A 24,782-nucleotide genomic window follows, 5' to 3' on the forward strand; every position below is an offset into this window, starting at 1 on the left:
CAGAAAAGGAGGAGAGCCTTCGGGGTGCCCCGGCAGCTTCACTGCCTCCCCTGGCAGACGGGGTTCCTGGGCTTCCCTGAACTGTCCCCGGCCTAAGGGAGGTCCTTGATGCTTCCCCCCCTTCCTTCTTTCCTCCCTCACATCCGTGTGCATTTTACTCATCTGAGTTAATCTGGTTTTCCCTCGTTCACAGTCTTATGACCTTCAATAACGTCGATGTACTTGGTGACCTTGCGTCCCCGATTTCCGGCATAGTTTGGATTGATTAGGGTGGAAGCCGGCGGAGGGGACTTCCCCAGGCCTTGTTCTGTGGAGGTACTCGATCTGAATTTGGTTCGATGGCGGGGGAAAGAGGGAGCCCCGCGTGCCCAGAGCCTAACCAGGGGTAAAGCTGGGGTAAGCAGAAAGGAGGACGGAACACGTGCCAGGAGCGACCTCCGGCTGCCCCTCCCCCTCCCTCCTTCCCTCCTCCCTTCCCCCCCCCCCCCCCCCCCGGAGGGCCAGGCGTGGGACGCGGCGAGGGGGTGGGGGTAGTTTCCCAGAGCTCCAGTCCCCGCACGGGCCAGGGCGGAGCAGGAGCAGGGCTAGGGGGACGGAGCGAGGAGGAGGAAGGGGGCGGGTGGGCTCCCCACACTCCGCCCCCGGAGGCTAGAGCCCCGCCGCCAGCTCGCTTAAGGCTCGTGAAGACGCCTAGGTAAAAAAACAACATGGCGGCAGAGGACTATTGGCACAACCCCCCATTCCCTCCCCAGTACAAGGCGCCACTGGCCAACGCCCATTGGCCAATTTAGGGCGGTGCCCGGCTAAATCTGTTTCCTCATTGGTGGAAGGGATTCAGGGGAGGCCGATTCCGCTCTCTCAAGCTCTGACTTCCCTCACAAAACTTATTTCGTGGTTTATTGGTTGTCCTGTCACGTCAATGTAAATTTAGTCCCGTCCGCTTCTAGGAATCTTCCAATGATGGCTTGCCCAGGCACCTTTCTGGTTTGTGATTGGTCACCTTCAGATAAATCCGCCCCGTGTGCGCAAACCTGTACTTTGCGGAGCCATGTCCAAAACTCTGATTGATCCTCCCTCTCGTCATTTCTACAAAAATCACCCAATCCTTGCGCCGTAGAGAGCCCGCCTGGTTGTTGATTGGCGAATTCACAAGTCCATCTTTAAAAGGACCCACCTCTCTCTTCGAGACCCATTTCTTATTGGTCTTTCGAAATGGAGGGCCGATCCTATGAGGCAAACGCCAGCCACGCAACGCCCTTCTGCACAGCGGGTACCGCCCTAGCGAGCCAATAATCCTTCCCATTGGTCGATCGATCCGCCTCTCTTCCGTAAGTCCCTCTTTTCCCCCTCCCTCATTGGGCGGGGCAGCGGCCGATGGGCGGGGCCTAGGCCGGGCTTGTGGCGCGCTGTTCCCTCCTCCTCACCCCCCCCTCCCTGTCCGGTCCAGGTTCGCTTGCCTCGTCAGCGTCCGCGTTCTCCCCGGGCCCCCCCTAACCCCCCCCGCTGCAGGACCCCCCCTCCCAGAGCTCGTGCCCGCGCTGCCACCATGAGCGGTAAGGATCCGTGCCCTCCACGCTGGGGGCTTGGAAGCGGGTGAGGGGGCGCGCGCGCGGGCCAACCGGGCGGTCCCCGCCGAGAGGGGGGGCGGGCGGGAGGCGGCGGCGGCGGCCTTGGTCCCGCCCGGGGCGGAGGGAAGGGGAAGGGACGAGGGAGGGAGCGAGCGAGAGCCGGGGCAGTGGCGGGGCCTCCGAGGGGGAGGGGGGATGGGCTGCCCGCCCCGGGGGAGGGGGCAACGCGGCCTCGCCCGCCCCCTGCCCGCCCCGGCCACGGGGGACGGGCCTCCCCCGGCCGCCGCCCGCCCGCCGGGCGGCTCGCCCGCCCCAGGCTCCTCCGGAGGGGGCGCCGGAGCCCCGCGGGCCCCGCCCGGGCCCTCCGCCTCCCGCCCGCCCGCCTTGGGGCCGCTGCCGCCGATGCCGCCGCCGCCGCCGCCGCTGCTGCCCCCGGCCTCCTCCCCCACCCCGCCGTGGATCCCCCCCACCCCTTCGGGGGGCCCCCCCACGGGCCCGCCCTCGTCCCGCCCATCCCTCCGAAACCGCCCTGGCCCCCCTCGGCCCGCCTCCTCTCCGCCCCCGAAACCGCCTTCTCTCCTTCGGCCCAGGGACCCCCACCCCATCCCCACCTCGGGCCGCCGCCCGGGCCCCCAACCCCTCTTGTCCCCCCATCCCCCGGAGGGCTCCCGGGCCCGGCTGCCATGCCCAGCATCCCGCCTCCCGCCTCCCCGGAGCACTGGCCCCTGCTCCCCGGCCGCCTCCTCGCGGCGTGCCCGGAGACCCCGCTGCCGCCCCGAGGCCGAGATGCCCGAGAAAGGGGCCCCCGCAGGCCAGCCCGGCTCGCCCCCCTCCGCCCCCCGCCCTCGCCGCCTCTGAACGTTGTGGCCTCTTTCATCTTCTCCAGACCAAGATCATTCCGTGGATGAGATGCCCGTTGTGGTGAAGATTGAGAAAGGCGTCGGCAGCAACGGGGGCGGCGGCTTTTCCCAGACCCGCAGCAGCAGCACCGGCAGCAGCAGCAGTGGAGGAGGCGGCGGGCAGGTGAGTGCGGCCCGGACCTTGGGCCTGGCAGCGGGCCTGGGTGCGCTTGGGCAGCGAGCGGACGGGAGCCTGCCACTGGGGCGTCCATTGAGCGGTTCGGGGCATTCTCTCAAGCGCTAGCACGTCTGGAGGCCAGGGCCTTGACACGGAGCGTGAGTGGTTCTGGCCTCAGATTGTGTTCCGTGGTAGTGCCTGAGAGACCCACGCCTTGGTGTGCTTCTTCAGACCGTTCTGGACCGCGCACTGGGTCCTTTTTGGACTTGCCTGACTCCTGTGATATGTTAGTGTTTATGTTTCATGTAGTAGACCGTATTTTGTCTTGTGTTCTTGGTGTTTGTGTGACTGACACGTGACACATCGATAATCTCCTTCCTTTCCTCTCTGACCAGGAGTCCCAGCCATCCCCACTGGCTTTGCTAGCAGCCACTTGCAGCAGAATCGAGTCACCCAATGAAAACAGCAACAACTCCCAGGGCCCAAGCCAGTCAGGGGGCTCAGGTGAGCTGGATCTCACAGCAGCCACACAACTCACCCAAGGTGCCAATGGTTGGCAGATCATCTCTTCCTCTGGGGCTACCCCTACCTCAAAGGATCAGGGTGGCAGCAATAGCAATGGTAGCAGTAGTAGTGAATCCTCCAAGAACCGCCCAGTTTCTGGTGGACAATATGTTGTTACCACCACCCCCAACATACAGAACCAGCAAGTTCTGACAGGACTTCCTGGAGTGATGCCTAACATTCAGTACCAAGTAATCCCCCAGTTCCAGACTGTAGATGGGCAACAGCTGCAGTTTGCCACTACTGGGGCCCAAGTGCAGCAAGATGGTTCTGGTCAAATTCAGATAATACCTGGGGCAAACCAGCAGATTATTACAAATAGAGGGAGTGGAGGCAATATCATCGCTGCTATGCCAAACCTGCTCCAGCAGGCTGTCCCCCTCCAAGGCTTGGCCAATAACGTCCTCTCGGGACAGACTCAGTATGTGGCCAATGTCCCAGTAGCACTGAATGGGAATATCACCCTGCTGCCTGTCAATAGTGTTGCTGCGGCCACCCTGACTCCCAGTTCCCAGGCAGTCACAATCAGTAGCTCAGGCTCTCAAGAGAGTGGCTCGCAGCCGGCAACCTCAGGGACGACTATTAGCTCTGCTAGCCTGGCAACCTCACAAGCCAGTTCTGGATCCTTTTTCACTAATGCCAGCAGTTACTCGTCCACAACCACCACCAGCAACATGGGCATTATGAATTTCTCCACCAGCGGAACAGCCGGGACCAATACTCAAGTCCAGACACCACAAAGGGTCAGTGGGCTTCAGGGCTCTGACTCTCTGAATGTTCAGCAGAACCAGACACCTGGGGGTACGCTCCAGCCTACCCAACAGAAGGAGGGAGAGCAAAACCAGCAGTCACAGCAACAACAGCAGATCCTCATCCAGCCTCAGTTAGTTCAAGGGGGACAGGCTATTCAGGCCCTCCAGGCTGCCCCACTGTCAGGCCAGACCTTTACAACCCAAGCTATTTCTCAAGATGGTCTCCAGAACCTCCAGCTTCAGGCTGTTCCCAACTCAGGCCCCATTATCATCCGGACACCAACAGTGGGGCCTAATGGGCAGGTCAGTTGGCAGACTATTCAGCTGCAGAATCTTCAAGTCCAGAACCCACAGGCTCAGACAATCACCCTGGCACCAATGCAGGGTGTCTCTTTGGGACAGACTGGCAACAGCAACACCACCCTTACACCTATCGCCTCAGCTGCCTCCATCCCTGCTGGCACGGTCACTGTGAATGCTGCTCAGCTCTCCTCGATGCCAGGCCTCCAGACCATCAACCTCAGCGCACTAGGTGCTTCAGGAATCCAGGTGCACCAGCTGCCAGGCCTGCCCCTGACCATAGCAAATGCCACAGGTAAGGAATATTCAGAACAGGACTGAGATGTTTATGTTGTAGAACTGACCTTGGCACATCAGTGGAGGATCTCCAGCCTAGGGATAGGACTATTTTCCAATTGCTTGCAGAGACCTGCCTGCCTAACACTTCTGTCTAGGCAGGTCTACACTAGAGAGTGTGCAATGGTGTCTCCAGATAATTTGGAATTAAGTATTAATAATCATTCTCTACTCCCCTCAGTGCATCTAGATTCAAATTATTTATTGGTTGTCATACTTTTTATTGGACTAAAACTTCAGTTACCTGGAAACCTTAAATCATAGCATCTCAAATGAAGACATTTTGAGCTAGAAGAGACCTGAGATCGTTTACTAAAGTCTTATCTTACAGTTGCAGAGACTAAGGCAAAAATTAAGTGACTTGCTCGGGCACACAACCAGTTATGACAGAAACCAGTACCAGAACAAAAGTCTCCTGACTCAACTTTGGTGCATTTTTCTTGGTTAACTGATTTTTTGGAGGGGTAGCATTTGATGAGAGTTGCATGTCACAAAAAAGTTTATACTATGAGTTTTAAAAATTTCCAGGGAATTTTTGGGGTCAGTAGAGGTTGAGCCCATTTTCTCACACCTCATACTTTTCTGCATTTATAGTAGAATGCCACAGTTTATATTGATTATATCTCTGATGATACTGCAGTTGTCATCAAAAATTTAAATAATAGTTGATGTGCTGTACTATCAAGGGAGAAAAAAAGTGTACATTAACACCTTTTAGAGGCATTTTCAATGGGATGCTTATTAGTTAACAATTAACTAGACTATCTAGTTTAAAATTCCCACTTTCTTAGATGGTGTATATTTTTGAGTATGGGTCTTTGCCAGATGTCCTGATTAATGAAGAATTAACTAGTAAACTTTTCATCAGGGTTTCATTAGCATATTTAAGTACTTCAGGGCTTCCCAGAAAGAGACGTAGTGGGGGTAGGATGAAGTGCAGTTGTGGAGATAAGCTACAGTGTTCACTGGAACTTGATCAAAACATAAAGTTCAGTTGCCTCTCTTTCTTGGTGTCCATAATGAACATATTTTAGGAGTTAAATGATTTAAGGAGGTCAGTGGGTGAGAACATTGGTCTGTTCAGAATAGAATTCAGCAACTTGTTTTCGGTTGTATTTGTGTTGTTCCCTTTAATAGAGATAAGTGGTTTCACCCTCGATTGTATACCATTGGGAATGTTCATTTAAAAAAATTATGGGCGAAAAATATCAAAATTCCTCCAAATCATTGAACTTCATGACTCAATTTGGAATATAGTTAGGTGTTGTATGCACTAGGCAATTTACTTTAGAAGAAGAAAGGTGCCATAGGGGACAGAAATCTGGCCTTGGAGTCCTGAGGACTGGTTTCAAATCCTCCTTTGACACATCCTAGCCACATGACCCCAGGGAACCCTCAACTACTAGAAATTATGCACCAGTTGTTGATCTACATGAGGACTAGAGGGAATTTCCACATGAGGAAGTTCCCACACTAATATCAGGTCTGTACACTTTGAAATTATTTACTTTTATTGTAGACCATCATATCTCTTCTTACAGTGTGAGAACATTTCAGGAGAAAGGTATTAAAGCTTCCCAAGCTAGTAAGCCTATGTCGTTTGTTTTAAGAAATGTCTAAAGTGTGATTATTTTACTCAGGGAATTAGATATTGTGAGGGATCAAAACTCTGGTGCCATTTTCTGTTAAAAAAAATAATTGAATCCTAGGTCTATTCCAGCTCTTAAAATTCTTTGAAAGCCCATTTAATTTCCATTGCTAATGCTTCTCCAAACCAGTTTTACAGATAAGAAAATTAAGGCTTGTTGAGGCCATACTCAAAAAAGGTGGGATTAGGACCTGTACTCTAACCCCTTTGTCCGGTGGAAAAGAACTGATTTCAACTACTTTTACCTCAGAATCAAAGTATTATTTCAAATAAGGTGTTTATATTACAAAATTTGGTTTGTTGTTCAGTTGTTTCAGTTGTGTTGACTCCATGACCCCATTTGGGGTTTTCTTGTCAGAGTAGTTTGCCATTTCCTTCTCCATCTTATTTTACAGATGAGGAAACTGAGGCAAACAGGGTTAAGTGATTTACCCAGGGTCACATAGCTACCAAGTATCTGAGGCTGGATTTGAACTCAGGAAGATGAGTCTTCATAACTCCAGACCTGGCATTCTATCCGCTATACCACCCAGTGGAACTTTAGTGTTCTATTTGGCATCACACTTTTTACAAAAGAAAATATGGAAAGTTGTTATAGAAAAGTTGAGCTTAGTGTAGAAATCTATAGGTAACATCTACTTTATTTTCTCAGTTCTTAGATTTTTCTAGTGTTTTCAGGGAAAAGCATGATTATTTTTAAGTCTGAAATTTAAAGAGTTTTTGGCTTGTGCTCAGGATATTAGTAATGGAGATTTGTTATTGCTAAATTCTGCTCTAGAGGAATCTGCTGTTCCTTTTGCCACAGGACAGAGCTACTATGTTATTGAAGGTCTCTCAGCTAAAGACAGAGGTCACATTAGATATCCCTAATGAAAGGATGGAGCACCCACAGGCCATTTTGTTGGTCTTGAGATTTAGTTTGTTTCACTAATGGTTGCTTCCAAAGATATTAGTTCCTCCCCCTTCCCTTCTAGTTAGTCATAATTGTGCAACATTCTCTTTACCTCTCATTCATCTGACTTTATCCTCCATGAAGGATAATAAAGTTACTTCCTGGAAGCTTAGTGTTGTTCGGATGTTGCCTGGCTGCTGTGAATTAGGTTATTTTATCCTACTTTCCAGGGTATTTGGTAGTTTTGCTGGAAAATCAAGCTGTGTTAGCTCCCTTGTGGTATGCTGCCTACCTGGTTGGTGGGCTGTAGCTTTGCAGCTGGTTTCCCTTGGTCTGTTTACAGTCTCCCTGTGAAATCACCCCGAAGGACGAAGCTCTCCTGTTAACTTGTTGAGTTTGCTTATCTGTGTGTGTGCTAAAGAAAAGGAGAGACAGGGCACAGACCAGAACACTCCTGTCCTTGTGGTTGCTCTGCCCCCGGTGGGTGGTGGTTGAGGAAGGAAACGCCTCAGATGCATCACCCACTAAATTGGGGTTAATTTCCAGACGGTGAAGTGATCTGTGAGGCTCTCTCCTGTATTTTTTTTTCATTCAGTAACAGTGGTATTTTAGCAAGCACCCTATCTCTGTTCTTATATAGAAATTGTCATCTCTTCCTTTCACTTTGAACCTCTTGGTCTTTTTCTCAGCTGCGGCTAAATCTTAAAACTCTTGCGTGGCCCCAGGTTGGAGAGAAAGTTTACTTAGGCCTGTAGTTTCTGTATAATACACTTTGGATGGCTTCGTGGGAGTTCTGCCTTATAAAGAGTTTCAGGGCTAGGCTCTGGCAGTAAAAGAGACCGTATTTCATTAATATCTGTAAGAAGCAAATTTCAGACACTAAAAATAAAATTTTCACATTTGTTTAATTTTAACTGTAGCAAGAGAATGTTCCTTTTTCAAGGGAAGTTAAAAGAATGTGATACTAGAAGCTGGTTTGCCAATGGTGTCAATAGATTTGAGGTCATATTGCTGATAAAATTTTAAAGAAAGTTGTATTTCAGCATTTAATGACAAGTTATTTTAGATACCAAAAATAAAGCTTACATGATTGAGTCTCTTTCAAAAAAGTCACACACCCAGAAATTTTCCATAGTTAAGATTTTTGGTATTGATTTTTTTTTTTTACATTAGTTTTATTTCTCAGTATATTCCTTCCTCTATGTGGAGAGCCATTCCTTGTAGTAAAACATAAAAAAGGGTGTGTGTGTGTGTAAGCAGGTCAGTAAAATTGACTAATTTGTCAGTCATATCTGATATATATGATGTTCAGCATCCATAGGTCTTTACTCCCTCAAATAAAGGGAAAGAGGTGTATTCTTATGTAAGCTTTTACATTTTATTTTTTAAAAAATCTTTTGTATTTTTTCTTCCCCTTCTTAGCTATCACTTTTAAGTTTTTTTTTTAATTAGAGAAAAAGAGGAAGAAAAGAAAAATAAATCAGTTTTAAAACCAATTAGAATATTGAAAAAACCTGAAAATATAATCAGTGTTCCACAGTGTTGGACCTCCCACCTCTGCAAAGAGTGGTGTGGTGAGTGTCTTTTCATAAGATTTTCTATTTTAGAAGGAAAATGTTTCCTCAGTTGAACAAGTGAAGTTTACAGCTTACTTGAACAACCTCTCTCTCAATGTTGCTGAATATTTCTTTTATTATCATCTTAGTTCCCAATGAACAGGTAGCTTAAGACTTGATTTTGGTTTGTTAGTAAGAGTGACAGCTTCTTTAAACTTAGATGCCTTAATTCAGATTGAAAATGAGTTGAATAGATTAGAATTCAGCCTGTAAAATCTTTTTTATTGGCCCTGTTTACTCCCAGTGACTTTCCGGTAAGTGACATCATCTTTAAAGCATATTGCATTGTGTAATGTGACCATTTTAGTTCCTTATTAAGTGACAAGAGCACACAGTTATTTGAAGTGTGCACTGTGCTCAAGACAGGGCTCAAATCTAGAATTCTCTTTGCTTGTATCAATTTGCTTTGGTTTTGTACAGTTTTGTAGAGTTTACTTGTAGCATACAGACTCCCTGGGAGAACTCAGCTCCAACTGATTCATTAAATATGTTTTTAAATAGTAAAATTGATACCAGAGAAGTGTCTTTGCTCTCATCCTGCCACTTGATCTGAGAAAAACATCTATTTAATCATGAGGATGTTTGTTTTTAACCCTCTGGGACACTTGGAACACCTTTTCTCTCCATATTAAACAAGCTTGTCATGTCAGTGTTCCGCTCATTTTTCTCTGGAGCATTCTGGGAAAATACCATAAATATTTAGCAATAGCCTATAGAACTGAGCTTTGTTGTTTTGAAAATACACTGTACTGTGTCTCTGATGCTGTGCTATCCTTGGAGAAACTGTTTGCTTTAATAATAATGGAGGAGGAGGATGACAGTGACAATGAGGATGATGATGATGATGCTAAGAATGTTGATAATGGCAAAGACTAGCGCTTAGGGCTTTAAGGTTTGCAAAGAGCTTTATATATATATACGTATGTATATATCCAACACTGTGAGTGAAGTAGGCACCATACTTATTCTTTCCATTTTCAGCTGATAATTGATAGACCCTGAAAAAAGTGTTTGAAAAAAGCAATTGAATTTCTCTGGCAAATGGATCTTTCAGGGTTTTTTTGTAAACCTGGATTGCGTTTAAATTTCTTTTGCTCGACTGTCTTACAGAAATTCAGTTTGTATGGTTTGTATGACTTATGGGGATTGAGCAATATTACTTGTTCGACAGGTTTTGATGTGCCCTTCAAGTAGCCTGCACTATTTACTATTTCTTTTTTCCCCTCAAAATAAAACAAAATTTCCTGTAGAGAGCAAACAATACTATTAGCTTATCTGACCTAGGAGTTAGAATATGAAATGCCTTGTTCATTAAGTCCAAATGAACACTTACCCCTTTAATAGCTGAGAAACTGACTTAAAACATAGAAATTGCTGAAGAAAGATCAAATAACTGTTTTTTGTGGGAAATCACAGATGCATGTTGGCTGCAAAAAAAAATGTGCGATAAAGAATTTTGAATACTCTTGAAATAGACCTTTGCAAATTACTTAGCATGAACTTTAAGGAATGACTTGCTCAGTATATGGCCTCAAAAATTGATAAGGCGGTCTGGCATAGTGCAAAAAACAGTATTGATTTGGAGTCAGAAAACTTGGGTTTGAATTCTGGATGGCTTTTGGCACTTCACATTTCTCACTCTTTTCTCACTATTAGTTTCTATATATATGAAATGGATGAGGAGGTGGTCTTAAAGCTCTAAAAGCTTTGATCTGATGAGTGACTGTTTGGAGAGCTTGAATGCCTGTCAATAGTACTTATTTACAATGCCAAAAATATACTATTACAGCCTAAAAGAGTGATGGAGTAAGAGAAGGAGACTCTTTAGATTTGGAAGAGACCTTAGAAATTATCCTGTTCAACTCCCTGATTTTTTATTTTTATCTTTTTTTACAGATCAGTAAACAAGCTCAGAAAGGTTTTCTTTCCCAAGGTCATTCATTGAGTGGCAGAGCCAGGACTAATCTTCAGGACTCCTGGTGTTTCAAATAATGAAAGTGATGGTTTTATTTCCCTTTCTTACCTAACACTGTAGATCCTAATCATCTGATAATAATAGCTGATATTTATGGAGTGCTTTAAGGTTTGTAGAGCAGTTTACATAAATAATATCATTTGATCCGAAGGCAAGACCAATCAGAGAAACATAGAGTATGGATACTCTGCATGTTGGATTGTCTCATTGATAAAAAACCTAAATGGATTAATTTTAATTTTACCTGTGATCATACTCTCATCTACTTATGTAGATAATTTATCATCAAGATGACCCAGACATGAGGGGTGAAGGATTATGCAGAATGGTGGAAAGACAAATCTGGGGCTTAGATAAATTAAACTTCTGCAGAATTGAATTTGAGTTTTGTCACATTTTGTGTAAAGGGTTTTAGCTTTTTGCATTTAGAGGAATGTCTTCTATTAACGTGGGTTATTTTTTAGGTGCTCTTGAGACTTCGATAGCTGGCTTTGTCTGCATTGTGCATGTTGTTTTTCATGTCATTCTGTAATGACCTTTCAGATTTTTCCTTTTAAGAACTGCTCTCTTCCCTTACTAACAATGGGGATGATGGGGTTAGGGTTTAATTGCCCCAAGAGAGCATATACAAGATTCAGTTTTATCTAGACTTGTACATAATAACTGTGAAGTGTGTTGTTGATGGTAAATAGTGGTGGATATGAAAATACCATGCATAGACAGACTCCTTTGTCATTTTGTTGAATTCAAGGTACGGACATTTTGCCTAGACCAGCAGCAGCCTTGGGAAGGTAAAGAGTTTTTCTGAATTCCAGGAAAGAGTTTTCAAATATTATAAACCCATTTTTGTTGTTTTTAAGAATACTTATGGGCCTTCATACATTTCTTTTTAGTGTAATAATTTTTAGCTTTAAATGGAATCTATACCGGTGCAGGATACTCATGGTTCAATTAAACAAGCATTTTTGTATTCACCTACAATTTGGCGGTCTATCAGAGTATCATCTGAAAATATTTCAGGGAGCTAAGTAGTAGAGGTTTTAATTGCAACTCATTTCTTTAACGAAAATAATTGTTCTGTCTTGTTTCATTGTTTAATATTTTTGTATATTTAAAAAATTTTAAATCTAATTTTGATTGATTCCTTTTTAAAAGCATCACATGACAATTGTTTAAATAACTTGCCCACGGGTCACACAGCTAATAATTAATTGTCTGAGGCCTTACCTGAGCCTCAGGTCCAGGGCTGGGGCTGTATCTACTGTGCCACCTAGCTGCTCCCAGTTTAGCAAATTTACCAACATGTTAATGACAACTACTGACATTTACATAGTGCTTACTGCGTGCCATGCATTGTGCTCTAAAGCGCTTTATAGTTGTCTCATTTGAGCTTCACAGTCTTGGTGGGGTAGGTACTATTATTATTCCCGTTTTATAGGGAAATGAGGCAAACAGATATCTGAGCTTGGATTTGAACTCAGGTCTTCCTGACTCCAGGCCTGCTTCTCCATCCACTTTGCTACCTGGCTGCCCACTGTATGCAATATTGTCCCCTAGGACCGTTGAACCAATGGTAAAAAAAAGTATAAAAGCAAAGTGGTAGAAAGTTTTCATCTTAGACCTGGAATTTCTATTCCTAAGGATCATGTTCATGATTGTGAAGTAATTGAGAGGACTATGATAACCATTATTAGATTTACATTTCTGTCTGCATGTCCTTTCTTCATTGTCTGGTTAAAAATATTTCTGCCTTCAAAGTGGATATTCCTGATTGCCCTTCCCTTCCTATTCATGCGTAAATTCGAGCCAAGTCTTTATTAACAAGTGTATTCTAGTGAAAGAGAAAGGGAAATACGGCCGGCAGAGGCTGAAGGCCACCAAAACTGAATTTTCCGTTTGAAAAAAAAACTTTTCTACTTAATGGTTTAAGAGCCAGCAAGGGATTTGGGTTTTCTGGGCTCATAGGATCATAACTTTAGAGCTGAAAGAAAGAGTCCAGCTGCTTCATTTTGCTGATAAGGAATTTGAGGCTTAGAGGGTAAATAACTTGCCTGGAGTCACAGAGCTAGTAAGTGTTAGTATTAGAACCCAGGTCTTCCTGACTCCTGATCCAACTCTCTATCCACAATGCTGTGATAGCTTTTCTGTATCTTTACTACAATTCTTTTTTCAAAGTTTATTATTTTTATTTTTCAAGTAATAAAGTTTTTTAAATTATTATTTTCCCTCCCACTACTTCCTTCTCCATTTGAGCAAATTAAAAAAAAACAAACCTTTCAATACATATCTACATGATCTGACAAATCAGATTTTCACATTAGCCACATCTGAAAATATATCTCTCTGCGCATTTGAAGTTCATCACCTCTTGTCAGAAGGTGAGTGATGTGTTTCCTCTTCATTCTTTTGAATTTGTGGTCTATCATTGTGTTTGGAGTTCTTAGGTCTTTTAAAGTTGTTTTTCTCTATAATGTGGTTATTGTATAAATTGTTCTCCTACTTCTCACTCTGAATGACTTTATAAAGGTGTTAGCAGTTTCCTGAAACTGTCTATTTCATCATCTCCTAGAGCACAGTAATATTCCACTACATTCAGCTTGTTCAGTTATTTCCCAATAGAGGACAACCAGCCTCCTTAGTTTCTGGGGGTGTTTTTTGACTATCCCCCAAAAGTTGCTATAAATATTTCTGTACACAGATTCTTTTCCTTTTTCTTTGATTTCTTTGGGGTTTAAGCCCAAGAGTAGTATAGCTGGGTCAAAGGGTATGAACAGTTGGGTCACACTCTCTGGGCATAGTTCCAATTGTTGTCTGGTGACCAGACCATTCCACAGCTCTGTCAACAAGGAGTTTGTATACCTGTTTTGCCACTTCCCTTCTGGCTTTTCTCATTTTCTCGTTTGTCATCTGATAGATGTTAGGTGGAACTTCAAAGTTGTTTTTTCATTTCTCTAATTTATTATTGTTTTTGGAGCATTTTTTTTTTTTGGTGACTAATTGAAAACTCCCTATTCCTATCCTTTGGCCTTTCATCTGTTGGAGAATGACACTTAGTCTTATAAAATTGAATCAGTTCCTTACGTATCTTCAAAATGAGACCTTTTTCAGAGAAACTTGTTGCAAAGATATTTTCCCCCCAGGTACCTGTTTCCCTTCTAATTTTTATAACCTTAGTTTTTTTAAAATTTTGTTTAATCAAAACTATCCATTTTATCTTATGTGATCCTCTCTGTCACTTGTGTAGTCATGAACTCTTCTCCCAGGCATAGTTCTGAAACGCAATTTCTTCTTTGCTCCTTCTAATTTGTTTATGATGTGACCTTCTATGTTTAGGTGATTTATCCATTTGGCTTATCTTGGTGCATGGTTTGAGGTTTTGGTCTAAATCTAATTTTTGTCAGACTGCTATCCAGTTTTCCCAGCTGTTTTTGACAAATAGTGAGTTTTTCCCCCAGTAACTGATGTCTTTGGAGTTTGTTACCACTGTGTTTGTTGTATACTTATCTGTACTGCTCTTTTACCTCCTTTAAACCTATACCAAATCATTTTAATGATTACTATTTTGTACAGTTTGTGATCTGGTACTGATAGACCACTTATTTTCATTATTACCCTTGAGATTCTTGATCTGTTTGTTCATCTATATGAATTTTATTTTTTTTTCTAACTTTATAAAATATTCTTTGGGGAGTTTAGTACAGCATTGAATAAGTAAATTAGGAGTGGGTAGTATTACAATTAGGTAGTATCATTTTTATTATATTAGTTCAGCCCACGCTTGAACAATTAAATGTTGTCTCCAATTATTTAGGTCTTTATTTTTCAAAGAGTATTTTATAAATTAGATTTACCTAATAGTCTTCAGATAAATCTTGGCAGATGCCTCTCCTGAATCTTTAATCCTTCTAAAAACAATTTTATGGTGAACAAAATTGCATCTTAAAAATTGCTGAACAAAATTGTTATCTTAATACATTAGATTGATTTGGAGACATGAATATTTCTTAGCCTGATTAAGGAAGATATCAGATACTGGTGAAATTTGGCGTATAGCTTTAAAAGATTTTTTAAAAAAATTCTAAATATAAGTAAAGTGTTTAATGTAGCACAAAGTTTGGGATAAGGATTGTTACAGGCCTGAATTATACAAGAATACTTGTGATGGATGATGTGTGTTCAGCATGCTTTCAAAGTAAATCATTCTTCCATAACTGGTAATTGCTTTTTGCCTTGTTTTAATTACTGAGGCATAAAACAACCAAAGAAAGCAAAGATGGATTGTTCTTGGAAAGCATTTCCCCTTGTTGGGATTTATTCAGTGACCCCCTGAGGCCCACAGAATTTCATCCTCCTGTCATCCCAGACAATGGATACCTCTCATCTCTAGATTGTTTAGATGCTTAGGGAGCTACATTGTGGCCTAGCATCTTGGCACTGATGGTGAAGCTTTTTACTCAAATGTAGGCAAGTCATATCCATCTTAATAAAATCATTAATGTGCTATCACAGAGTATTTTGAAATGGTCTGGTAAGCAAATTCAGATGCAACAAGATTTTAGATTATTCTTATCTGACCTTTTTCTGATTATGTTGGTTCATCAGCTAGTCTTAAAAATATATAAAATGGAAAGACATTAACCTCACAGTGAGTGTTTAGTTGCAGATTGCCATAATAACTTAAAACTCAAGCACCTAAATGACCTTAAATACCATTCTGTCTTTTTGCCATAAAAAGCCAAACTACATTGCTTTGTTCACAGAAGACTCAACCAATTCTGTAGCTGAAAATAATATTCAGGCCTCCCATTATGCTTCAGTTATTATGGTTTATTTTAGTCCTTACAGAGCCCCTGAACTAGGGGTTCTTGGCTTTTTTTGTTTCCTAGACCCTTTTGGCAGTCTGGTGAAACAAACGGATTCCTTTTTATATAACGTTTTTAAATGCATACAGTAAAACATGTGGGGTTACACAGGAAGTTATATTAAAATATATTTCTCAAACTATTGAGGATAAAAAAGTTCAGGGAATCCCAGGTTAAGAACCCCTGCCCAAAAGCTGTAGGTAGTAAAAGACAGGACTATTAAGTCTTTCCTAGGAAAGTCATTTGGATGACTGACTTGATGTTCTACCAGCCCCCCATAAGTAACAACTAAAACAACTAAAAACAAGCCTGTGAAGGGGATATGGAAAACTCAGCTTGGATGCCTTGTTCAGCACTTTTTACATGACTGTACGTGTAGAAAACATGAAGATATAAAGGTTCTGCTTGAAAAGAAAAGCTTGCTGTTTGAGTCAGGAAGTCAAGAGTTCAGAGACTTTTCTGGCCCTATTTGTGCAAACCCCCACCAGGCCTATCTGTGCAGCTGTTTTCTAAGGGCTGAGATAGAAGCAGATGATGAAACCTAGAAACTGTATGAACAGTTCTATTTATAAATGAATCAAAACTGTTTCTGTCTACTCCCCTCTGCCATTCTCCATCCTGTTATATGAGACAGGCTATTACTAACAGAATCAGGAGCTGGTAAAAATTTTCTGTGGACCTCTCCTACTCCTAACCTGTCAGTTGTAAAGAAAGGTTGTTCTGTAAGCGTGTAATATAAGACTGATAAACGCTGCTGTTTTTTTTTTTTTAATGGCTACTGCCTATTTGTTCGGCATCGTCCTAGATGTGAAGTCACACATGAACATGAATCTTGTGCTCACGATCCTCTTTTTGCATACTTTTTGTTCTGAATTATTTTCATAATCTCTATTCTTTAAATGAGTGACTGAGCTGTGAATATAATGTTTTCTGTGATGAAATTGAAGAATGAGGTAGCTCAGAGCCTGGCAGTGACTGGTAGGCAAACCTCTATGGGGAGGAGGTCTTGAATTGGGTTAGGTTTTATTTGGTGTCTAGCAACGGAGGTTTTTGTTTATTTCAAGGAGAAATAAAATGTTCAGCTTTCTTGATTTTGGACTGATGTTCCCGTTTGTAAATTATGTGCATCCCTTTTCTCCTCCTTGTCTGCCCTTATGCTTGCCCCTTTTCCAGTAATTCTCCCCAGTAGTCAGGGTATATAGAAAGAAGGGTTTTGAATGTTGTATTTACAGTTGAGTAGAAGAGGCTGGATAGACAATGTGATGTTTAATTCTCAATCAAGAGACTTGTTGGTGACCTGGCTTGGAGTTTCTGGGCTTTAGTTTCCCTATGAGTAAAATAAGAATAATGATACGTTACTCTATTACTCATGGGGATGTATAATGTCTGTTAAAATATTTAAAATGTCTCATGTGTTTGTACGATTGTAGGTCCGTCTGTCAGTGCTTTAGATCCTAAATGTGGACTGATCAGGGAATTCTCAGCCTGACCTCAGACATATACAGCACAATACCACATATGAAGTAAATATTTTTTAATAGGAAGGAATTTGAAATGTTTTGGTCCTTCTGGTCCTCTGAAAAAAAACAGGCTTATATTTTTCCCCCTTGGAGCAAATTAAGAAAAATAAAGCTAAATAAGTTATTTTATAGTCTTAGATTTTTCTGGGGATCCATGTCCCTTAAAGGTTGTCCACCCTAAATTGGGAACTTAAATTCTAATCAGTATGGCAACATATGTTTCAGTTCTCTATCATGGTAAGATAAGAAATAGACAAAGGGAGAAATAGACAACACAGACGTGACACTAAAAAAAGTCAGAAAGCAGGTATAGGACAGATAACTCGGAATTCTTTGACTTCTAGTGACTTTGTGACCTTCTGCCACTACTTGATTCTCTATTGTCTTTTTGTAACTCTAGGCATCAATTGTCATTTAATTCTCAGGCCACAAACTGGATGAAAATAAACTAAGGGGCAGACTCTAGCTAGGAGCAAAAAGTTCCCTGCTTCTGCCTTAGAGTTACTTTGCTGATATGTTCTAAAGTTCCCTTTAGATTGTTGATTCCATTCTGGTATTTTAAGTGTGTCTGGTGCATTTGAAGCCCTGGAGGAAGTTAGTAGTTGAGGTAAAGTAGTTGTACTCCAGCTATCCAGAGCTGTGTGCTGAATTTTGAGTTTAAGTTTAAGCAAAGGATTTATGTCTTTAAAACCTAAGCTCAGGCAGTGATTGGTCAGAGTTTGGATTTAGGAAAGGCAGTCAGCTGTATGCAGAGTAGTTTGGAATGGGAGAGAAAGCTGGAAGGCAATTGCATCATGATGAGCTTAGCGAGAGCTAGAACAGGAGGGAGCAGTGGATCCATAGGCAAGGTAGTTACGTGTGAAATCAAGGCCTGATTTCAAATCCTGTGTCTTCTATTTATTGCCTGAGTGACTTTGGGCTAGGTATGTTACCTCTGAACTTCAGTTTCCTCCTCTGTAAAATGAGGGGGGCTGAATATGACAGTACTGTGAGAAGCAACAGTTATGAATAATTTAGTGAAATTTGGGAAGGCTTGCATGAACTGATGTAGAGCAGAGTGAGCAGAACCAGAATAGAGTGAACATTGATCGCAGTAACATAAAGGGAAAAGACACTGAAAGGCTTCAGAACTTGACCCAACACAGTAACAACTCATGACTTGAGGATGAAAATGAAGCATGGTCCCTTCCTCTTGGTAGAGAAGTTGTGAACTGTAGGTATAGAATCAGCCTATGTTGTCAGATTTGGCTAATATATTGACTTGTTTTACATAACTAATTTTTTTTTTGTTATTACAAGATAGAAGTGTCTGTTGGGTGTAATAGTCTTGAGAAAAGATAGTAAGGTTAAAAAAAAAAACATGGATAAAACACTTAAGAAGTAAAAGGAGATAAAAATAAAGAGGTTGGACTAGCTGACCACCATGGTTCCTTCCAGGAGTGTAGTATAGTGGAAAGAGTCCTGATTTTGGAGTTCAGAGGGTGATATGGGTTCAAATACCAGTTCAGCTAATAGGGATTCACTGTCTGGGTCTCACTTTCCTTATCTGTAAAATGAGAGGCTGGACTAGATGACCTTTAAAGTTCTTTCCAGTTCTTAAATATATACATTGTCATGACTTTCTAAGGACCTTTCAAATTAGAAATCCTTTGGTCTTGTGAATCCTTTATCTGAATTAGTGTAGTAGAAGAGGGAATGAAAAGGAGTTGGAGGTGTAGGATTCAGAGAATTTGGATTTGGAGGGTGGGGGAAGATGGGACAAGAAGAGAGAAATGGCTCCACAGTTTTTAGCATGATTGAAAGAATAGTGAGGCCTTGTAATAGAAATGGGGAAGTCAGGAGGAGGAGGAGGAGTTGGTTGGATAGTAGAAGATAATGAGTTTGGATGACTGACAGGAACCTAAGCATATAGAGATCCTGAAGCTACTTAATGCTTCTGTTGCGACTAGAGATACAAATATAGTAATAATTTAATTAGATATGATTGTTGAAATCATGGAAATGGGTGAAGATCTGAAAAGAGAGGACATAGAAGGGGTCTGATAACAAAACCTTTATGGGACTTCCACATTTAGGGAGCAGGAAAGGTAGGAGGACAGAGATAGGAGAAGAACAAGGATAATGCAGTGTCAGTACGTGGAGAAGGATAAATCAGAACTCTCTATTTCTTCTGGGCCTTCTTAGGGCATACAACTCAGTCTCAAGTAGTATCTCTCATTTCTCTTCCCTCTATCCAACCGAACTTGTATTATCCAATTTCTTGATAGTTGAGTAGAAAAGGAAAGTTGGGAGAAAATAGTAGACTAGGAGTTTATTGTGTCCTGTGTGACTATACCAAGTGTTAAGGTAGTTGATTTGTTAAGGAGTTACACTTCAAATATATTTTAGTTAAATGTTTTGTAACTATATTTTGTTTCTTCTAAATGAAATGGAAGGAACTTTAGCAATAATTTAGTCCCTTTGCATATTACTAATCATATTCGTTTCTCCTAAGCCAGGATGCTGAGGAAATTCAGGAGAACTTCTCTCCCTCACTTTGGCCATATAGCATGAAAAGAACTGGATTTTCCATAGACTTACTAGTCTGTATTTTTTTTAGCTCAATAGGTTTTCCTTTCTTGAAGCTATTGTCACTTAACCATTGCTATGATTCTATTGGGCCCTCTGGTTATAGGGTGTTAATATTGCAAGAGAACCTTGTCTAGTACAGCCTCTTTATTTTCAGTTTAGGAAACTGAGTCCCAGAGAGGAAGAATAATTTGCCTAGTGTTACAAAGCTAGTATGTCATAGAACTGAGATTCAAACCCCTGGTCTCCTTACTCCAAGTACCATTTTTATATTATTAGACACTTTACCTTAATGTGGAAAGGAACTTTCTGGTCTATACCCTGAAAACATTTCACTCTTAACTTACATTGCAAGGATAAGCAGAAACCGTCATCTTCTTACAATATTAGAGTAACTTTTTTTCCTATTCTTATATGTTGTAATGTATCTGCTTTATAGATATTATTTATAGTCAATTATAAATTATGATCAGTGAAGCTGAATAGTCCAGAAATTTATGTGGATGTAAAGTAATAACAATTTGAGTATTAAACTCCTATCTCAGTTCCCTAGGGAGAAATTGAGGTGTTTCACACTTTTACAACCTAGTAAGTGATGGAAATGTGAATACAAAATCAAAGATGAATTTGATTTTTTTTCCTGAAGATATTGTCACCAAGCCAGACTATACCATCTACCATACAGGTGTTTAATATAAATCACTTAAACAGTAATAATTATAGCTAGTTGGAGGAATGTTAACCTGAGGAGATTTGAAGAAATCTCTAAATCTCTCTAAAGACAAGTCTTTAGATATATGGTTATACAGAAAGAAAGGCTAGATAGAATGTGGATAAGGAATTTTTAGGATGAAGCAAATGCCAGGAAATGGAGGAAACTGAAAATCTTGGTATTTATTTGATTTTTTGAACATTAAACTTAATGTTTTACAGGACAGGTAAAATGGAGGAATCTATTCCTCTTTGGGCTTATGATTAATTAACACAAGGCACAGTCTTAGAATAGCTAACTTAAGTTCCTTGTTTTCCAAAGATAAAGTACAATTCAGACTCATAAGGTTTGTTTTTAATCTGGACCTGATTTTGTCGTTAGCCACTTCTCAAACCTTTTTATTGGAATGAACTTTTTAAAATGTCTCAAACTTTCTGCTAAAACTTTGAGTTGATCATTCCAAACCGCTGCTCATCTATCCCTTGGTGACACTGACACCTGCTGGAGAAAGCCAGTTTGACCAACTCATTGCCAGTCACCTGATTCTTACTGAAAACTTCCCATTCCATGAGAGAGAAGCACAGTCAGTTTTAGATCTGTAAAACAGAGGGAGAAAAGGGATATGTGAAGGGTTATTTCTCTTTTTGAACTTCACTTTTCCTCTCTCCTGTGTATTAAAAAATGTCATTAATATTTTCTTTTATCTCACTGTAACAATATTTTTTTTTCTTTCTGGATAAATAGTATTTTATTTTTCCATTTACAGGTAAAGCTAGTTTTCAACATTCATTTTTTATAAGGTTTGGAAGTTCAAATTTGTTCTCCTTCCTATATTCACCCCTAAGATGTCAGGCAATCTGATCTAGGTTATACCTATGCAATCATGTAAATATATTTCCACATTAGTCATGTTGTGCAAGAAGAATCAGAACAAAAGGAAAAGCCACAAAAAAAAAGTGATAATAGTATGTTTCAATCTGTATTCAGACTCCATAGTTCTTTCTCTGGATGTGGATAGCATTTTCCATCATAAGTCTTTTGGAATTCTAAGTCAGTCATGATTGTCCGTTGCACAGTGTTGCTGTCACTGTGCATGATGTTCTTCTAGTTCTGCTCACTTCACTCAGCATCAGTTCGTTAAAGTTTTTCTGAAATCATCCTGCTCATCAATTTTTGTAGCACAGTAGTATTCCATTACATTCATATACCACAACTTGTTCAGCTTTTCCCCATTTGATGGGCATTTCTTCATCTTCTAATTGTTTGCCACCAAAAAAAGCTGCTGTGATCTCTTTGGGATACAGACCTAGAAATGGTATGGCTGGATCGGAGGGTATGCATAGTTTGGTTGTCCTTTGGGCATAGTTCTAAATTTCTGTAACTACCTCTCTTAATTCACCAGCTTCCCATCCCACCCTCACTACTACCAGAAAATAAAAAATAAAAGCCCTCCCATAACAAATAATTATAGTCACACAAAACAAGTCTGCTGGGTCTCTGCCATGAAATGGAAAAAATGATTCATTATCACTGTTCTGGGGTTGTGGTTGGTCACTGCATTGATCATCATTGATCATTGTTCCTAAGTCTTTCACTATTTTTCTTTACAGTTTTGTGGCCATTATGTAATTTTTTTCCTCTTTTTTCATTTCACTCTGCATCAGTTCATACATGTTTTCCTAGGTTTCTCTGAATCTGTTCCATTTATAATTTCTTACAGTGCAATTGTAATATGTTCATATCTTAATTTGTTCAGTCATTTCCTAGTTGTTGGGCCCCCACTGTTTTTCACAATATTTTTGCTGCAATAAAAAGTGCTACTATGAATATTTTTGTACAAATGGGTCCTGTGCTCTCTTTGAGGTATATGTGCCTAGTAGTGGTATCCCTTGGTCAAAGGGTATGCAGTTTAGTGTCTTTGGATACATCAAAAAACATTTTTCAAAATTATTGGACTGTTTCACATCTCCACTGGCAGTGTATCAGTGTATTTGTCCTCTTAGAAGTCTCTTCACAGGTCCCAATCTGATGCGACTAAGGTAAAACTTTATAGTTGAATTTCTCTTATTAGTGATTTATAATCTTTTAACATATAGTTTTTGATAGCTTGGATTTCTTCCTTTAAGAGCTACCAGTTCTTTTCCTTTTGGCTCTTCATCTATTGGGGAATGAGGATCAACATTCTTATACATTTAAATACATTTCCTATATATCCTGGAAAGTAGACCGTGATTAGAGAAATAAACTGTAAAGATTTTTTCCCAGTTAACTTTTCCTAATTCTCACTGTATTGATGTTATTCATACAAAGCGTCTTCAGTTTTATATCATCAAAATTGGCCATTTCCTATATTTCTTGCTATTCTTTGTTTGGTCAAGAACTTTTTCCCTATTTATTAATAGTTGCTAAAGATATCTCCTGATTTATATATGATATGGCCTTTTATAATTAGCTCATTTATCCATTTAGATCTTATCATGGTGAATATTGTGAAATATTGGCCTAAACCTAATTTCTTCTAGACTGCTTGTTTTCCTAGAAGCTTTTGTGTAATGGCGAGCAAGGACTTGGGTGATTATTTTGTAGTACAATTTTGAGATCTGGTTCTCTGCTAGGTCCCCTAACTTTTTTTGTTTTCATTATTTACTTTGTGTTTCTTGACTTTTTTTTACTCCAGATGAATTTTGTCATTTGATACTGAATCTGCAAATTTAAATGGTATTGTTTATTGTCAAGGTGTAGCCATGCAATTCAATAACTTAGATTTCACAGTTATATTCATATACCTCATGTGTCTTGGTAGGTGGACTCCCAGATATTTTGTGTGTTGTCTAGTTATCTTGAATGGAATTTTATTTTTCTGCCTCTTTTTTCTGCCTGGGTTTTGTTGGTATTATATAGAAAGGCCAGCAATTTATACAGGTTATTTTACGTACTGCTATTTTACTAAAGTTATTGTTAAAAGTGGGTATTTTTAGTTGAATTTGTTAGTAAGCCATGATATCTGTAAGAAGTGGTAATTTTTTTGTGTGTTTGTTCTTATTTCCTTAATTTCTTTTATTTGTCTTATTGCCATGACTAGTATTTCTAGAATTATATCAAATAGTGGCGATAATGGACATTCTTCATTGGATGAGCCTCAGGTATTTCTCCATTGCAGATAATTCTAATCCTTTGTTTTACCAAATTTAATTCTAATTTACCAAATTTAATCTAATTCTTTGATTTACCAAATTAAGAACCATGTCTCTCCTCCCCCCTCCCCTTTTTTTAAACATAAAGTGTGGTATATTTTGTTGAAAGGATTTTTTTGTGTCTCTTGATGTAATCATGATTTTATTTTTGTTAAGATCGGCTGTTATATATGTAGTTCTAATACTGAACCATCCCTACATTTGTGGTATAAATCCTCTCTGGTCATGATGTATGTAATATTTTAAATGTATTGTTATAGCCTTGTTGCTATTATTTTGCTCAATAGTTTTTCATCAATATTCATTGGAAATACTGGTTTAGGTTTTTCTGTTTTATCCTCCTCTTTAGTTATCTGGACTTTATTTGTCTTATAAAAGGAATTTGAGAGGATCCTGCCTTTCCCTAATTTTGCAGTTTTGGAGTTTCTGTGTTTCTATGTTTGATAGAATTCACTTGTAATCCCATTTGTAAACCTGTTTTTTTCCATCTTTCACCAGTTTTCTTTCAGTTAAGGGAAATGGTAAGTGCCCTTCTTTATTTCTTCCTTAACATAGTCTTTTTCTCCCAGTCCTTTTCTTTACTCTCTTAAACAAAACAGAACTTAAACCACAGCCGATTTTTGTGTTTGCTTGTTACTTAACTCTTTGTATCCTTTGAAGACATACAGTGGAGTTCTGAAAAGATCCTTCTCTCTTTGGAGCTGAGAAGCATTATCTTTCTTTGGACCTTCATTTAATCACATATCTAGGATTCTCTTTATTCCTCTTTTTCTTTTCAGAATTTCTACTCAATCCTAGTCTTTTTATCAGGAATGCTTACAAATCTTGTACACGAAGGTCCATTTTTTCCTCTGTAAGATACTATTGTGGAGGGTAAGTTGGTGGTAAGCCATAATTTTTTTTTTTAGGAGAATATTGTATTCCTAGATTTTCTTAACTTTATAGTACTCAGCTGTTGTGTCTTTCTATAACCCATATTTCTTGGTGCTGGGACTTTTTTTTTCCTGTTGTGGGTGGCCTTTTTTTAATGCAGCTTTGGACACTGACTCTGACAATCATGGGTGTTTTCTTTCTGGGGTTTCTTTTAGGAGGTTATTGGTGGTTTTCTTCTGTTTAAGAATAGAGGTCAGCAGTTTTCTTTCATGATTTCTTAAAATACAGTATCCAAGTCTTTGGGTCATGATTTTTAGGGGCTCCAATGATTCTTGAATATTTTTCAACCTATTTTACAGGTCATTTGTTGTTTATATTAGATTGA

At 40.5% G+C, this 24,782-nt stretch overlaps 1 protein-coding gene across 1 annotated transcript in view; it reads left to right on the forward strand.

Annotated features, from left to right (window-relative positions):
• Window positions 1-1,404: 1,404 nt before the first annotated feature.
• SP1 (Sp1 transcription factor) overlaps window positions 1,405-24,782 on the forward strand; it is a 34,110-nt gene continuing 10,732 nt past the window's right edge. The window contains exons 1-3 of the mRNA XM_072654815.1: window positions 1,405-1,553; window positions 2,455-2,591; window positions 2,981-4,496. Coding sequence (XP_072510916.1) covers window positions 1,547-1,553; window positions 2,455-2,591; window positions 2,981-4,496 — 1,660 coding nt within the window. The 5' untranslated portion in view covers window positions 1,405-1,546. The remainder of the gene's footprint in view (window positions 1,554-2,454; window positions 2,592-2,980; window positions 4,497-24,782) is intronic.

This window comes from Notamacropus eugenii, chromosome 3, assembly GCF_028372415.1.
Source record: "Notamacropus eugenii isolate mMacEug1 chromosome 3, mMacEug1.pri_v2, whole genome shotgun sequence".
Taxonomy (NCBI): domain Eukaryota; kingdom Metazoa; phylum Chordata; class Mammalia; order Diprotodontia; family Macropodidae; genus Notamacropus; species Notamacropus eugenii.